The sequence below is a fragment of the Polypterus senegalus genome, chromosome 17 (assembly GCF_016835505.1).
Source record: "Polypterus senegalus isolate Bchr_013 chromosome 17, ASM1683550v1, whole genome shotgun sequence".
Classification (NCBI taxonomy): Eukaryota; Metazoa; Chordata; class Cladistia; order Polypteriformes; family Polypteridae; genus Polypterus; species Polypterus senegalus.
The window spans coordinates 98,440,015-98,457,751 of record NC_053170.1 but is presented as its reverse complement, the minus strand read 5'-3'; the positions used below and the strand labels follow the sequence as shown (position 1 = coordinate 98,457,751).

General features: G+C 38.3%; 1 protein-coding gene across 1 annotated transcript in view; it reads left to right on the top strand.

Moving 5' to 3' along the window:
• Positions 1 to 17,737, top strand: part of dnah9 (dynein, axonemal, heavy chain 9) — a 262,350-nt gene that overhangs the window by 38,484 nt on the left and 206,129 nt on the right. Inside the window, exons 17-26 of the mRNA XM_039739325.1 lie at positions 112 to 308; positions 638 to 1,062; positions 1,263 to 1,485; positions 2,157 to 2,323; positions 3,095 to 3,965; positions 6,994 to 7,124; positions 7,979 to 8,105; positions 10,153 to 10,305; positions 13,649 to 13,774; positions 14,414 to 14,653. Coding sequence (XP_039595259.1) covers positions 112 to 308; positions 638 to 1,062; positions 1,263 to 1,485; positions 2,157 to 2,323; positions 3,095 to 3,965; positions 6,994 to 7,124; positions 7,979 to 8,105; positions 10,153 to 10,305; positions 13,649 to 13,774; positions 14,414 to 14,653 — 2,660 coding nt within the window. The remainder of the gene's footprint in view (positions 1 to 111; positions 309 to 637; positions 1,063 to 1,262; positions 1,486 to 2,156; positions 2,324 to 3,094; positions 3,966 to 6,993; positions 7,125 to 7,978; positions 8,106 to 10,152; positions 10,306 to 13,648; positions 13,775 to 14,413; positions 14,654 to 17,737) is intronic.

The window sequence follows — 17,737 nt, the reverse complement described above, 5'->3', positions numbered from 1 at the left end:
GAGATGTTTATTGTATTGTGATATATTTTATGTCTGCTTATAAATGAGAGCTTAATTTATTCTGTAGATTTGTAATGAATGTTTTTTATAATTTCTTCTTACTTCCCACAGATTCAGACTGTAAATTGGCCCCGTTATTTGAAGCTCATTTAGACCTTCGTATTCCAGACATGATTTTTAGGCCTTCGCTAGAAGAAGGTGCTAGCGATGGGTTTATTGGAATTATTGAAGGAATTGTTGAAGATATATACAGAATTTCAACCCTGGTACCTAGGATTGCACAACATAATGAATTTCCTCATTATAAGGCAAGATTATTTTCACCAAAGTAGAATGTATTTGTTTTACTGTAATTTTACTAGGTGTCACTTTGTCACAGTGGTTAGCTTGCAGCCAATGATAACTGTAAATTTAATGGCACCCCATAACACTTAGCTGGAGTAAAAGTTTAATAAATGGATCATTTTTTGCAAAATTAGAATAAAAGCAGTGGATCATTAGTAAAAAGATTTTGACAGCTACATCTTTTTGAATTCAGTTCTTCAAGGAAGAAAACTTTGTGTTTAAAGAATAAATTTAAATAGAGCAGTAGGCAATTATCACCATTACATCATGAGTTTGTTCATTTGTATTTTAGGCTGATATGGAAGATATGGCTGACCTTGCTGACATGCGCAACATTCTCATGAATAATGTCCACAATGTCATGTGCCAGTGCCGCGAGTATAGAAACACATTTGACCAATATTCATATCTCTACGTGGATGACAGGAAGGAATTCATGCGCCAGTTTTTGCTTTATGGCCATGTTCTCACCAGTGAAGAAATCGAGGCCCATGCAGAGGATGGCGTTCCTGAGACACCCCCGAAGCTGGAGCAATTCCAGGAGCAGATTGATTCATACGAGAAAATCTATGATGAAGTCAACCACCTGGAGCCCATCAGTGTATTTGGGGGTTGGATGCGAATTGATTCTCGGCCCTTTAAAGTTGCACTCCTCAATGTTATAAAGAAATGGAGTTTGATGTTCAAGCAGCACCTAATTGACCATGTCACCAACAGGTAGAGTTGGCAGGGCATGAACAGCTAAACCTGTTTTAGTTCAAAGTTATTTTAATTTTCTTTGTATTTCATCTAATCTTTTCAGTTTCTTAATACTGTACTCCATTCAGTGCAGTCTTTTTCAGCAGCAGTTCACCTTTCCCCTGGCCTGATTTGAACAGTCAAAAATGTCTTCTTTTTTTTTTTTTTTTTAAAAACAGTTTATCTGACCTTCAGGAGTTCATCAAAGTGGCTGACAGTGGTCTAGTGAAGAAGGTAGCTGAGGGTGATTACGCAGGTTTGGTGAATGTCATGGGCCATCTAATGGCTGTCAAGGAGAGACAGAGCAACACAGATGGTATGTTTGAGCCACTGAAACACACCATTGAGCTGCTGAAGACGTATGAACAAGAGTTACCAGATGAGGTGTATAAGCAGTTAGAGGTACGTGTTTTAATGATCTGCTGCAAAGGAAGGCCACAGGAGTAGAGTCTGAATAATTCAATCTGTTTTCTAGTCCGTGGTGTTTTAACATACAGTATTACCATATCACTGACAATGCACACTGTGATTTACATGTACACGAGAAAGAGGAAAAAAGTGATACCACCCAACTTGGCATATCTCTTGATATAATTATAAATATGGTATGTCTGAATACTAGTCATTGGCGTTTGAATTTCCAGAGTCAATAATAATCATTTTGGTATTCTGAATTTGGTTTTATTGTTTTTTGTATGAGATTTAAGAAACATGTTTAAATAAAATAATTTAAACAATATTCAGTAATTATTTTTTACATTTTTGGCATTTTTTTAACAATTTAAATTGAGATTTTTTTAATAGGTAGACCAAAAAGTATAATTGTTTTGTTTTGATTTTTTTTTTCCCGCCCCCCCGTGGTTAAAAATCGTAGTTTAACTAACTCTTTTTTTGCAATTTTGGATTCACATCAAGTATAGGGAATGCTTAAGACATGTGTAGTTGGGTTATTCTCCATATATGTTTTGATTTTTTAACCACATCTCTCATATCCCAGTGACATGTTAGGTTGGTTGCTCAAAATTCACATGGTGCCGGTTGGATTTTTTTTTTTCTTATTTGTTTTTTCCTAGGAACTTCCAGAGAAGTGGAACAACTTGAAAAAACAGGCCATCTCAGTTAAGCAGCATGTTGCTCCGCTTCAGGCCAATGAGGTTGCTAGCCTCCGCCGGAAATGTGATTCATTTAATGTGGAGCAGCATAAATTCAGGGAGCAGTTTCGTATTGAAGCACCATTTAAGTAAGTTCTAAATAAAAGCAAGGATGAGTGTGTGTTTTGTGTTGTGACTTGTCCTGTGCAAGAAGGTCAGGAAAAAGGAGACCAAATTCAGGCCAAAACTGACAGGTACAGTTATAAAGCAACTCTTAAAGTTTATTTGTTGAATATGGTTTCAGAGGGGTGTGTGTGTGTAGTTAGGTCAGTGTCCCGATCTGATTGTATGGGTGGTTACCTACCAGGCAAACATCCACCACGGGCCCTCTCTGTTGCGAGAAGCAGATCATAGAATGTTACATAGTTTACTGTGAAATAATGCAAAGAGTATGCGACGTGTTTCGCCCTTATTTGGGCTCATGAGGCATACTCACTCCGGGGATCAGTGGAGTGTGTATGCCTGATGAGCCCAAATAACCTGAACAAAACACGTGTTGCATACACTGCATTATTTCACAGTAAACTATGTAATATATATATGCGGTGCATATATTTAGTAGAAAAGCTTCCCATCACAGTCATAGTATAAAAAGTGTGCTTTTTTGTTTCTCTCTTGCTCTTTAAAGAACGTGTCAATAAACCTAATAAACTTACTTAGCATCAGTATGCCCCTTTTTGTTTTTTAATTGTATGGCATTGCTCAAAATGAGTGCTATCATATGGTACTTATTGTTCCCCTTTTTTATCATGACCATGTTGTTTCATAAATGCTTTTAAGTTGATTATTCTTTTGTTAATGTTCATTAGGTGTTATTCTGGCTAACTTTTTTTTTTTTTTTTATTTAAAATTATTTCTAGGTTTTCCTGTGAAAATCCATATGAGCTACTGCAAATGGTTTATAAGCAGATTGCTGAAAAGGAGGCCACAATGTTAAATATAATTGAGTCTGCTGCTTTGTTTGAAGTGAATGTTCCGGATTACAAACAGCTAAAACAGTGCCGGAAGGAGGTGTCTCTCCTGAAAGACCTCTGGGACATGATAAATATGGTCAAGTCCAGCATAAATGACTGGAAAACAACCCGGTGGAGGGATATCAATGTGGAGAACATGGACCAAGACTGCAAGAGATTTTCAAAAGACATTCGTGGTCTTGATAAAGAAATGAGGGCATGGGATGCTTTCACAGGACTGGATGACACAGTTAAGAATATACTGACATCCCTCCGTGCTGTGGCTGAACTGCAGAACCCTGCGATTAGAGAAAGACACTGGTTCCAGCTTATGGAAGCCACGGGTGTCCGCTTTACAATGAATGAGGATACTACCTTAGCTGATCTGTTGAAACTGAATCTGCACAACTTTGAGGAGGATGTTCGTGGCATTGTTGACAAAGCTGTAAAAGAAATGGGAATGGAGAAGATACTGAAGGAGCTCAACTCAACCTGGAACAACATGGAGTTTGAGTATGAGCCTCATCCCAGAACCCAGATTTCCTTGCTCAAGTCCAACGAGGAACTCATTGAAACCTTGGAAGATAATCAGGTCCAGCTTCAGAATCTAATGACTTCCAAGTACATTGCCTTTTTCTTAGAAGAGGTTTCCTCATGGCAAAAGAAGCTGTCCACTGCTGACTCTGTTATTTCTATATGGTTTGAGGTTCAGCGCACCTGGTCACACTTGGAAAGCATCTTCATTGGCTCTGAAGATATCCGATCTCAATTACCAGAGGTATAGCATGTCATTAATTATCATATGGCTTACATGTTTTAATCTAAATTTCATTCTTAGTGTAAATTTTAAACATGTACATTATGTATGAGAGAAAATTTGTAGCACCTTGTAAATTAGGTTATGTATCTGTGTACAGTTTTTTTTTTTTATGCAACCGGAGAAGAGCAACATGTTTTCTCTGAACACAACAATATAATTACATCTACTACATCTCCCCGGAATCGAAACATTACACACATCCAAATCTATTCTTCTCAGAGTCGCAGTCAGAGCTGCTGATGGAACAGTCCTTACGGATCACACTGCAGTTGTGACCCGCTGGGCTGGCTACTTTGTGCAGCTATTTAAAGCTGATCATTCGGCTAGGACACTGGTATCTCTGGAGGATCAGCGTCAAGAACTGTGGACCCAATTAGCTGTGAAGCCCCCCTGTCTCGCTGAGATTGCACAGGTGGTGAACCACAGATCTGGGGTGAACTCCTCCAGGCTGGTGGTAAGGCTGTCATCCTTGTCTTGCAAGCAATCTTTGCCTCCATTTGGGAGATGGGCGAGATTCCAGCTGACTGAAAACCTGGACTTGTCCCTGTCTGGAAAGGGAAAGGTGATCGCCTGGATTGCGTTAACTACAAGGGATAACATTGCTCTTGGTGCCGGGTAATGTCTTTGCTAGAGTCATCCTCAATAGTATTCGTGATTGCTTGTTTACTTACCAGCGATCTGAGCAGTCTGGTTTTACACCTAAGAAGTCCACCATCAACTGCATCCTGGCACTGAGGGTTCTCGTGGAGTGCAAATGCAAATATCTGCAGAGTTTCTTTACTGCCTTTGTCGATGTTCGTACAGTGTTTAAGCTTCTCTGTGAGACATCCTGAGACTTTGCAAGATCCCCCAAAAGTTGCTGGATATCATGGCCGGCCTGTACACTGGTACTGTAAATGCTGTGCAGACTGGAGGCAGAACCTCCTGTGTTTTTCCCAGTTGATTCTACAGCACTTCGGCTATATGGTACAATTACCCGAGGATGATTCAGCTCACAGGGTCCTCATTGTTGAGGATCCAAGTGGCTGGACCAGGCCAAAAGACACCCACATAACACCTGCCTGCAGCAGATAGGTAGTTGGGAATGGACCATGTGTCTGCCAGGGTTGCCAACCAGAATCCCGAGCTGTTTCGTCATGTGGTGGGTGTGGCAATGTGCTGTACTACTGCATGCTCCCCAACATGACCTGACACTATGACTATGCCTTAGCCACCAGCTGTTTTATGTGTAGCTCCTTTTCTTCATATTAAAATTGGCTTTGAATACCCACTTGCATTGATTTTGAATATGTGAAAACATAAGCCATAAATACAGATCATACAGTGTATGCAGTTTATTTATTACATTTTTGGTCAACCTGTTTCTTTTGGTACAACCAGAGAGTTATGAAATGTCAAATGTGACTCAAGACGAACAACTGTTGAAGTTGCTGAACTCTCACACTGTCCACATTTCCCTGGTTGTCTTTGACAGAGAGGAACTTCACAGAAGCGCTAAATGGAAAATATCAAAGCAGTGTCTGTCATATAGCGTCAGCATGCATGACATTAGCTTCCAGTCATGGCAGGGATAGCAGTGTGAATTTCTATTAGTAGTCTGCCAGTTTGTGCATCACAGATGACCTTGGGAAACGGTGACGAGAGTGCTAGCCTTTCCAAGAACAGGGTGAAATATTGTGATGTGTGTGGGAAGTGGAGTATGCTCTGTTCATCCTGGATTTAGCACCATCATTTCATAGGACGTAAACTGTTACCTGAATAATACATACAGTATGATATGCATTCCATAATACAGCTGAGTACTGCCACACTCGTACTCTGCCACCTTTTTGCAAGGCCCAGTTTTTCTTTCTGTCACTTCTGAATATTAGCCTTCTCTTCCAATATAATGGATTCGAAATATAGAGAATAAATAGAAAACACATATTGGTTCTGCTGGTGGCTGGGAGGCTTGACCTCTGTGAGTTTCTAAGAAGTGTGCAGAAGTTTAGCTGCTTTTTATTTACGGTTTGGTGCCTCATGGAAGTCTTTGTCCACTTCTACCTTTTTCAGATTCCCTACGCACTGAAGTTGAAGTTTGTTCAACTGATCACTCATAATTCCTGGTGGGCTCAAGTAGCTGTTTGTTCAAACCGAACCCCTACTCCACACCCATTTCTATTTTTCGGCTAACATTATTTCATCTTCTTGATTTTCTGGTTCTAACCTCAGGAAATGTGCTGAAGTTAACTTGCAAACTCCCGTTTATAGAATTTTATAACCTGTAGATTTGCATTCGTATCTCTTTATTCCTATGTTTAGTGTTACTGTTCTTTGTTTCACTTTAAGTGGTTCCTGAAGATGCACCAAATTTCAATGCACTGACACAAGTTGTTTTGATGTGATACTCCAATTATTTATATCTAATATGTTGTCAAGTACGCTGGCATCTGCAATTCTTGGATTGGTTCACTTTCTGAATAATTTCAAAAATATGTTGAAATCCTTGTGTATTCAAAGAGTCACCGTAGGTCCAAGTCATGATAGGGATAGCAGTGTGTGAATTTCTTTTAGTAGTTCTAAATGTTTGTGCCTTGTGCACAACCTTGAAGTTTTCCTTCTTAGTTCTCACTGACATTCAGAAAGGGATCAAATCTGCAACTTTGTGGTTTAAAGTCCAAGTTGTTGCCGCTAGGAGGCTGTACTGCATAAACAAGTCTACCTGCCCTGAATGGTAAGCATGGTGTGTCTTATACCTTCCACTGAAGGAAGTGAAAAGGTATGAAAATATACGTTCTAACCCCTCTACAGGAGTTCAGCTGTAGCTCACAAACAAAGCTGTATGCACAGCCAGTCTGTCTGAATCCCTCTTTTGGAACATAATGGGATTTCTTCCCCAGGGGTTACAATACCAATGAGCTTTTGTTGTATACACAATGAACAGTGAGAATGCATGTTTTAGTTGTGTACTTGTTAAAACCAAATCCATTTAATTATGTCTTAATAGGATTCCAAAAGGTTTGAAGGCATTGATATTGACTTTAAAGGACTCTCAAATGAAGTTAGCAAAACTCCAAATGTAGTCAAAGCCACCAATAAGCCAGGCCTTTATGAGAAATTAGAGGATATCCAAGGCAGGTGGGTACATTTTTTTTTCTCATTTGAGCTCATGCTGTTTGTGTAATTGTTGCAATGAGTGCTGCTGCACAGCCTCTACTTACCGAGCGTTTGAGTTACATGTACCAGTTGAGTGCAAAAGCACGTTCATTATAACAAAGTGACATTGAATTGCATTTTTGCAAATCTGTTTTCAGCTGTAGCAGGAGTCTGTTGCTGGACTGCCTGGAAAGACATTCAGAAATCAAAAGAAAAGGGAAAGCAACATCAGTCAAAACAGTTATATTTTAGTCAATGTCTTCTGCTCATATGACATTCAGATTTATAAAGCTGTGTTTTTTTTTTTTTTTGGGAGGTTAAGTGACACACTCGGGGACCCACAGTTTGTCAGCAATAGGGATTAAATCTGTCATCTGCTGATTTTTATACAAAACGTTTCCTAGTGAATGCTGTCTTCTTTCACTCCACTGATAAGTGTTACTGATAACCTGTTAAGTAAAGAGAGATGAGCACGGTTACATATCAAATCCGTGCTAGTATTTAGAACAAAATAATAATCAGTATTAAATTAGGACAATGGTGTAAATGCACTTCTGGGTATTAAAACAATAATGTATGGAAATGAGAAGTCTAATTTTTGTTCAGTTGGTCATTAATTAAAAAATTTATGTGAAAAGCCTTTAGTGTGCATTTGTATGCGCAACTCTCAGATGCCTCCAATTTAAAACATTATCTTACAGTGAAAAAGAAATCCCATCTAGTCTAGCACAGGTTAACACTGATGTCCTCATGAAACAGATAAATGTATGTTCCACCTTGTCCTCATTGTGTAGAATTGGGCTTTCTAACACAATTACTCTCCTGACCTTCTGCAGACTGGCTCTGTGTGAGAAGGCATTGACTGAATATCTTGACACAAAGAGGATTGCCTTTCCCCGCTTTTACTTCATCTCATCTGCTGATCTTCTGGATATTCTGTCTAATGGCACTGACCCCTCTCAGGTGAACAAACTTTTTTTTTTTTTTAAATATACTTTTTATTGTACTGAAGCCTGCATTGTGCACTTTTATTTCACATGCTTGTTTAAGGTCTAGCACTTCATGTTGTTAATGAAGGCCCTGAACTCCCTCCACTTTGGATCTACAAACCCATCCTCCTTCGTTCTTCATGAGGATGTCCGCTCCTGTTACCATCAGTCTTTTCCCAACTTGAGTACTGGTGTTGGTTTTTTATTTTTTGGTGGTGGCCCATTTTTAATACACCCATGGCACTCGTATGTAGAAATCCAAAAAAGGTGGCTGTTCTAAATGCACTCATGCCCTGTGACTGCCACTCTCCATTATGCACCTTTCAAAGCAACTAACATTTTCAATTTTGTTCATTTTCTGCATTGCATGCCCTCGGTTTGTTGTACATGCACCTTTTTTAATTCTGTTAAACAGCTTTGCTTACACATGTCATGATGCCACTAATTAAGCAAGGTTAAGAACAGGTGTACCTAACTGGATGCTTAATGTGCAGGTATATAAAATAGACCATATATAAAATACTTTGAATTGTATGCTCATTCAGATTCCTACATCCATCTGTCAGGGTTATAAGAATGTGCCTGAATTGAATGCTCTGCACCTGCCTTTACAAAGACATTAAAATTTAAAGAAATTAGTTTGGAATTTGAGTGATTCATCCTGTACTGGATGAGCAAATCGCTCCCCTCTATGCTTTATGCTTTTCAATTTTTTTCCCTCAAGAGGGCAGCAATTATCATTTTCGTCTGCCTCAATGCTGTCAATTGCACAGTTAGCAGCCACTGCTACTGATGAGAGTGATACAATAAACGGAGTGTACAAGAAAAGTCTGCTTGACTTACAAAGTGTGTGTGTGTGTGTGTGTGTGTGTGTGTGTGTGTGTGTGCTTATATAATAATTATATTTCCCACCGATGTCCAAACTCCACAAAGACCATAACCTATATTCAAACCTAGCATACTGGATCCACTGGACAACAGTACTAACCACTTCTCCACCATCCCTCCACTGTATATGTATGAACAGGATAAAAAAGAGCATTCCTAAGCCACTTAGTCCAGTTCAGGACTATTGTTGGGCACCCACACTCGTATACATACCTGGCCAATTTTAAGAATTTCCAGTTGTACTGATGTGCAGTCAGTATAGAGTTAAGGAAGACTGGCATACCTGGAGAAGAGGCCATGCTGACACAAAGAGATGCAAACTTTACAGCAACAAGGAATTCAATTTGATCTCTGGTTGTTAGCTCCATGTGGAAGCAGTGCAGTGCTGATCACTGAGGCACTAGCAGTACATTCATTCAGGTTGGGAGAGAGAACCACTGCACAGTAAAATCCAAATCGCAAGCTAAGCAGTCCGATCTGCCACTAGCTGACCAATATGCTTTAGCTGGTTTGCAGAGTTCTCCGCTTTGATTTCAGGGACCCCAGTTTGCATTCCATTTCTGCCATCTTGAGGAAGGTGATTTGAAAGGGAAAGAGTGCCACCCTGAGTAATTCCTCAGCTGTGACACCACCTGTAAATGTTTATATTTTGGTTAAATGTTTATCACGATTGGGCATTTGCATTTAGCACTTAATGTTTATGAAATATACTATGCTTAGGACTTTAAAAGAATTATTTCTAAGTGCATTATCATAAAATGTGTTTTTATATGCAATTTCTATTCGGCATCTCTGTTTTTAGACCATTTATATTTCTGAGAGAAAGATATCCTGCCAGTTCTTGGAGAAGTAAAAGCAGGTTAAAAAATTAAGATTGTACATGTATTACCTTGTGGTCATAAACCTCAGCCCCCCTACCCTCATCTGGTTTAATTGTGCAGGTGTATTCACAGAAAGGGTATTAAAGCACATTATATGATTTGCAGACCTGCACCAAATATTACAACCTGTGAGCACAGCAGGATCAGTAGAATTCAGTGTTTCACATCTTATGAAACTGAAGTGCAAACATGCTGTGTTCAAAGGAAACCACCAGTGTTATTTGATCATCTTGTTGTGTAAATTCTTAACAGGTTCAGCACCATCTCTCCAAGCTGTTTGACAATATGGCAAAGATGAAGTTTCAAGATGGACCTGACGGCAAGCCCACCAAAATTGGCTTAGGAATGTACAGCAAAGAAAAGGAATATGTTACCTTTAATGAGCAGTGTGATTGCAGTGGACAGGTAAGAAAATGTTGAGCAGCAGTGAAAGCGATGCTTCTAGGGCATATTGGGTAATGAAAATTCAGAGTTGTTGTTGGGAGAGCAGTTGTGCTTCTGGGATACAAATACTTTGTTTGTAAAACTCTTAGCTCAGGTTTTGGAAAATGATGTCTAATAAGAATACAATAAACAAAATTCATTGTTCACTATTAGAAGATGTGATTGGTGCATTGGTTTAAATGCTGCCTCCCAGCTTAAGAAATCTGTGTTAAATTCCAGGCCTGGTCATTTTCTGTTTGGTATGAATCCTCTCTCATAAATGCAATTAGGTTTTCTCAAGTTTTACATTTAAAACACCCAAGTCATAGGTGTAATGCGGATTCTGAACTGGTATTCAGCAAGTGGATATACGGGTTAGAAAATGGAGAAATGCATGTATTTGTCATGGTCGTCTTCAAATCATTTTACTTTGAGTTTTGTGGTGACAAGACATCAGGTTGGACAGACCAGGCCATAGTATCTAACAGTAGTATCCATCTGAAGAATTCACAGACACCTCAGCTGGACCAGCTTTCTGGGCCTATTCTTAAGTTTTCTTTCAGTTGGCTCTGCTTCGAGTATGTCCAACGAAAGACACCAAGGGAGCATTTTCCTTAACTACTGAAACCACTTGAAATGATCCCCCTAGACTCGGAGAAGCTATGGTTCTCCTCGGAGGTCCTTGCTTATTGTTGAGTTACTCACCTAGTCATTCAGTGTTAGCCCAGGAACTTCACTGTGGATGCTTGTCCCTATAATCTCATTCTTTTGATGACTGAAAACTTCTAATCATGGAACTTTGCTCTCGGATGAATTGTAGAGAGTAAAAAAACTGCTGCTGAGCAACATTTTTATACCCCAAGGTACATGCACTTATTGACTTAGGGCAGGTGCTCTCACACATTCTTCCAAGACATGATCATGACCCATGATTTGATGGTCCTGATTTTTATCCCAAATATATAATACTCGACTATAAACTGCTTTATTACACATTAATTATTACACTCTCCAAGATGTAGAAGGAGCTGTTTGGAAGATGCCAGTTGTATTTTGTACATGGTGAGAATTTTCGTCTAACTTTTGCTTTCCTTGAAGCAATGGGCTCTTTCACCATATAAGCACCATACTTGTCTTTTGCTACTCTGTGGAAAAGTTTACAATAGTAGAGCGACCTGTCTCAGTCTATTTTTACAGATCATTTCTATATGGGAGACTCCCGTCATATATGGTAGCCTGCCACATTAGCTCTGGATGTTTCCCTACCAAAGGAGTTTAACATGCCATATCCTAAGAGGTTGTATCCATTATTGAAGCCTGGCCATGGTTTTTATTTCCCATATTTCCAAGTCTCCAGCTGGCATTGAACCTAATGTCCAGTTTTTTTATGTGTTATACAGTATAGATTTAGCTTAGAAATAACTGCATGTCACTGAAAATATAAAGACCTAACAGTTACAAGAAACAAGTGCATTATTGTATTGTTTATTTTTACAGTTTAATATTTTTTTTTTTGTTTTTTTTTTTACTTTCTTTCATTTGCAAGGTCAGTTTGCTTGTTTGCCACACTTGTTTACCAGACAAGACTGTGTTGTTTGTGTGTGTGTTTCTGTTGTTGTGTTGTTGTTTTTTTTTTTTTTTTTTTTTTTTTTTTTTTTAATACTTTATATATTTACTTGTATTAAGGGTTACAAGTAGACTACCTGTCATTTATAGAGACTTGCACCCCGCCTCTGTCTTTTGCTGCTCTTGCCTAATGCTTTGTGAGAACTGCTTTCATTGGAGTAGATGTTTCACTTTTGGTGTTCTCCACATGTATTTTACGTGTGATTTGTTTTGCCTATGTGATCTACAGGGAGCATAGTACAGCCCCTGACCTCCGGAAAAACTTCATTCACACAAGTCCCAAGTTCAAATAAATATTTTTATTTGACGAAATACCTTAAAACATGCTGCTTGTTCTTCCACAATATAGTTCAATTGTAGGGATAACGTGGCTATATCCCTTTTAAACCTCACCAGGGAGTACTGATGCTAAATCATTGCCTCCAGGAAGTAATTCGGAGTCAGGCAGAAAATCCCTGGACAGAGAATTCATCTCCCAATAGCTCTCCCTGGTGGCAGTCATGGTACCCAGTAGGGCAACCCTATGGAAATACAGCTCCTATGCTACCCACAAGGTGTTCAGACGGGTGTTCACCAAAAGGAATGCTGCTACTCAGTATGTTGTGGAATGGTTTGAACATGAGAGGTCAATCGCATTGGCTTCCTGGCTGGTTAAGAAACTCTCATCCATCCCAGCTGAGATGCCATTATATAGGCTTCCCAGCTAGGCAAGAGGGCAGTGTTCGTCTTGACTGGGATGCCAAACTGTCAATGACATCTAATATACAGTGTGACAATCTGCTGGTTGTCTCTTGTTTCATTCATGATATTTCATGTTATGGTGGTTGATCTGTCATGGCAGCTCCAGTCTTAAAAACTCCTACTGACCAGGCTATACCTCTCTTGACCAGCTGGTGTTTACTAGACCCTACAAGTGAGTGAACATCACTCCAATATCTACTTTCAGTAGTGGGTCCCAGTATTAAGCGCAATTTTCTACACCATGGTGTGCTGGGCTGGTAAAATCACTTTGAGAGGCCCACTGAATCAACAAACTAATTAAAAGAGCAAGCTTAGTTTCACACTCTACAACCACTGGAGGTAGTAGCTAAGGAGAGAATTAAAACAAAACTGAGTGCCATTATGAACAATGCTGCACATCCTCTCTCTGACACACTGACATTGAGTACTGTCAGCCAACAAATTATTCAGCAGAAGTGTGGGATGAAACACTACTGGGGCTCCTTTATGCCGATGGCAATACGTCAGCCTGATGTTTCACTGTGATTATGACCGCCAAGTCAGAAGTTTTCTTTCCTTTTTAATTTTCTTGCTTTATAGACATTGCTTGTGTGCATTCAGATCAAAGTGTGTGTGTGTGTATTTATTTATTTAAAGAGATTAAGTAAAAAGCCATATTTCCCCCAGGGGACAAATAAAGTTCTGTCCATCCCAACAATTGAAGCATAAAAGCCTTTAAAGTGTTTTAATGTGCATATTATTGTGCAGTTTTTACATGTAGGTATTTGTCTTTCCATAGTCAGCAGAAGATGCTACATTAACAAATCCAAGTACGTTGAGTGTCTAACTCGTGTCACAGAACATAGTGATTAAACTTGTAGCCCTTTTACTGTTGTGTACATCTCTTGAGTAACTAGGCTGGTTGGAAAGCCTAACTAGAAGTGTACATTCCCTCAATAATCTCTCCTCTTTTTGACAGGTTGAGGTTTGGCTGATGAAGGTTTTGGAGGCAATGAAGGCAACAGTCCGTCATGAGATGACTGAGGCGGTGATAGCTTACGAAGAGAAGCCCAGGGATCAGTGGCTTTTTGATTACCCAGCTCAGGTAAATCAGTAGCATGCTGGTCCCTCCAATTTATAGGGAAAAAATGGAAATATCTATTCAGTACTTCATAAAAGTTGTGATTTTTGCACGTCATTCTGAATGCTTAACACAAATTGGATTTACGTCATTGCTTTTGTGCAGTTGAGACTTGATTTGCACACACATGGGGTAATGCTTTTTCTAATCAGTCACCATTGTCTTCATAGTGATTAAGATTTACTCCTTGAAATTCACTGGATACGCATGACAGCTTGATATCCAGTCTGCTTATCAAGTGACACCCTGTGTCAAGCAAAGAAAACAGCAGGAATATTATGTGAGGTGTTCCTCTTCGCTTTAAGGAAGAACTGGCCATTTTCCTCAAGATAATGAGATGAGACACTATGAGCAACTAAATTATTTTTTTAGCTGCTCCCAATCAAGCATTGACTTCCACTTGGACAAACCACTGTTAGTGTGCTCATTAGTATGTTGTCTAGTAAAGTAAGGAGGTATTAAAATTACGGTAAAGAAAGGCTAAGGTGTTAAAAGTTAAAATAAGTCTTTTTTTAAGAAATTACAAAATATTTGTATATAATTGTTATTTAGGCTCTAGGTTTTCTTTTGTGAAGAGATTTTTTTTTTTCTTTTCTTTGTAAGGTTGCCTTGACTTGTACCCAGATCTGGTGGACTACAGAGGTTGGCATTGCCTTTGCCAGACTGGAAGAAGGCTATGAAAATGCAATGAAGGAATATTACAAGAAGCAAGTAAACCAGCTCAACACACTCATCACAATGCTTATTGGGAAGCTCACACCTGGTGACCGCCAGAAAATTATGACCATTTGCACAATTGATGTGCACGCAAGAGACGTGGTAGCCAAAATGATCGCTCAGAAGGTGAGCCTACAGTTCATCTTTGGCTGTTTCAGGTTCTTCTGTTGATTAGACATGCAAGTTATTATGGTGACCAGCAGATGACCACTTTTCTCCAGAGGATTCTAGACAAAAAGCTTTGTTGAATTATTAATGGATTTTTCCCCATTTGTGCAATTAATTTAATCACTGCAAAGATTAAATCGTACTGCTGCAGATCTGCTATTGCTTAAAATAAAAAGCAGCTGAGCAGTGGATAGAAGGGTCAATACTTGAAGAGGTTTTAAGAGATTCCGAGTTAGGAGGCCAGTAGTAACTATCAAAAAAAAAAATGCTTAAAGAAACTTTGACTTTCTATCCTTAAAATATCAGTTTTTTTTTTTTGAGAAAATTTATTTGGAACATTCCAGTTTAGCCCTATATATTTCCCATGCTATCCTGTTGAATGTTCAATCACAATAGTTAATTTTCAGATATCTTGGAATCCTGTAAAATGTTGTGATTTTGAGTCTGATTATATTGAAAACTAAATGCAGCAAGACAAAACTGGCCATTTTTTTGTGTTTTTGTTTAATGTATGAGAAGTCAATTAATCATGATCTAGAGAACACACAGGGTTTGTAAAGAGTACAAGAAAAATGTTTACATATAAATTTGTTTTTGATTATGTATTTTAGCTAACTAACTGAATAAATTTTTTGTACTATTCATTAACACAATAGTATTATCTATATTTTCAGCTTTTAGATTTAATAGATGATGTACCGCATTTTAGTGGCAATATATATCAGATAGGAATAGTGTTTCTTGTATGTGTTTGTTTTGGTGCAGGGATGCCCCTTCATCTTCACCCATTTACTGTGCTTTATCGATAGAAATTTTCTAATATTTTTTCACAGTCTATTGAATATTTTGTTGCAACCCAAAATGCATCATCGGTTAATGTCCTTAGTTTGCGAGTTACTGTAGTTAATGGTAATGAGCTGTGGTGGTTTGCTGTCGGCTGATTTAAGCAATTGAAATTGCTCAGAAGATCTTCAGTTAATCTGACATTTGTCTAAAATTCAAGAGGGAAACCCTTCCACCTCACTCTGTCGTCCACGTTTCTCGAAGTACTAAAGATTGTCCAGGAATAAAAACATCAAATGGGTCTGGAAAACATTAAAAAGGTTACAATGAGCAATTATTTCAAGAAACCCTGCTCAGGTGTGCTTAGACTTTGACTGCAGTTAGTACATGTTTTATTCCAATTTTCTAAGTAAAATGTTGAAAGACTAGTAAGATAGTATCTGAAAACAGGAGAGACTAATGATGGTTGGAGAAGATTACAGTTGTGACATCTGCATGAATTGCAATGTTATGATGGCCTAGTGCATGTGTTTCCATGATGGTACATATTCCATACGTAGAGCAGTTACCACCCAAGCCGTGAAATTTGACGTTTGGTTCCAGGAATCCTCAGAAGACATTCGCTTTAAGAGAGAGTGCAAGAGAACCTTTTCTTGCATCATTTAACTTTTATTTTTGGCTTTTTATTCTTTTATTGGCAATCTTGTGTGGGTCCTTATATGACAAATTTTCATTGAATGCATGAGGCAGGCAACCAAGCTTAATAGGAACATTTACTGAAACACCTAAAGGTTAAACAAAAAATAGGGAAGAAATCGGACATCAGACAAAATAAAAAATGTCTCTAGTGGTAGCCACCATGTCAGCAGATTACCTTTTCAAACATTTTTTTAATTGAGGTGCACCTATGTAAAATAATTTGTAAACAATTCTATTCATCGGCACCGCTACACACACAAAATAACATCTTATACGTGCATCTTGTCCAGAAAACTCATCACATCTTTGAAGCATCATGCTCCATCTTTATGGACTGTTCAAAATCGGATGATACAAGTGAAGGTATACTGTTACATCTCCTTGTTTAGTTTCCACTGTGTGACCCTGAGCAAGTTGCTTAGCCTGTGAACAAAACGTGTAAGTTATTATGTTTGTGACACTCACTACAGTAAGGGATTTTATAAAATATTAGATACATTTATTGTTTTAGATTGAGCCTTTGCATATTGTGTTGAATATCTGAGAAGTTCCTTTTTTTTTTTTTTTTTAATACAACGAACTTGTTTACAGGCTTATCATGCAGAAGTTCCACTCCATATGTTTCTGTACCTTAAGTGTCGTTTCACACAGTTTACAGTTCTACTCTACTTTTTTTTTTTCTATTTTTTGGCAATACAACACCCATTGAGCAGTTGGATGTGTACCAGTTAGTTTGTCTGACTGCTAATGGTAAGGACAGTCTCCTAAGCAACCGGTTTATAAAATAAAAAAAATATATAAGAAAATGATTCATCTGCCAGTTGACATAATGAATAGTTTTGAAAACTTCCTGTTTGGTTCTTGCTGTTCAGCGTCATGGCACAGACACTTTTAGTATGTATCAGGCGTTGTTCAGGTCATATAACAAACGATTAGCTTTCTTTTTTTAGTTGCAAATATGCAAACCTTTCCTTAATTGCATTATCTTTTTATTTTTTACTTTGTCAGGAAACTCTGACACTTGTGAGTGGATCAGCATTATTTTTCTGTTTTAAAAAATGGTGATGTTAAATGATTAAATATAAACCAAGATCTGGTTTACAAGCCTTTTTTTATTTTTTTTATTTTGCAAAGTCTTAATGTCCGTTAATTCTGTCCTTACCACTTGGGGAATAAACATTTGATTATATGAATCACTCGTCCAGAGGCAAGCAAACCAGAAGATGCTTTAATCCCTTTTTCTTTTGATTTATGATATAGAGGATGGTGTCTCTGTTTATTTAGCAACTGTCTTACATTATTCTGCAAGTTTCTTTTATAATCTTCAGGGAACATTTTAAATGGTGATGAATGATAATTTGTACCCTGGAGATGGGTTTTCAGGAGTGTGATTACATGATGTTTTCAAATGGCTCTCATTAGAGCTTGCACGCCGAGTTCCAGGTTTTTGACTTGGCTTGAATGCATTTCAGGATAAAATTGTTCTCTCTTTGTTTTATGATCCTCTCATTGGATCTGAAGAGATTGATTTCCTAGACACTGAAATCATTGCCCCACATT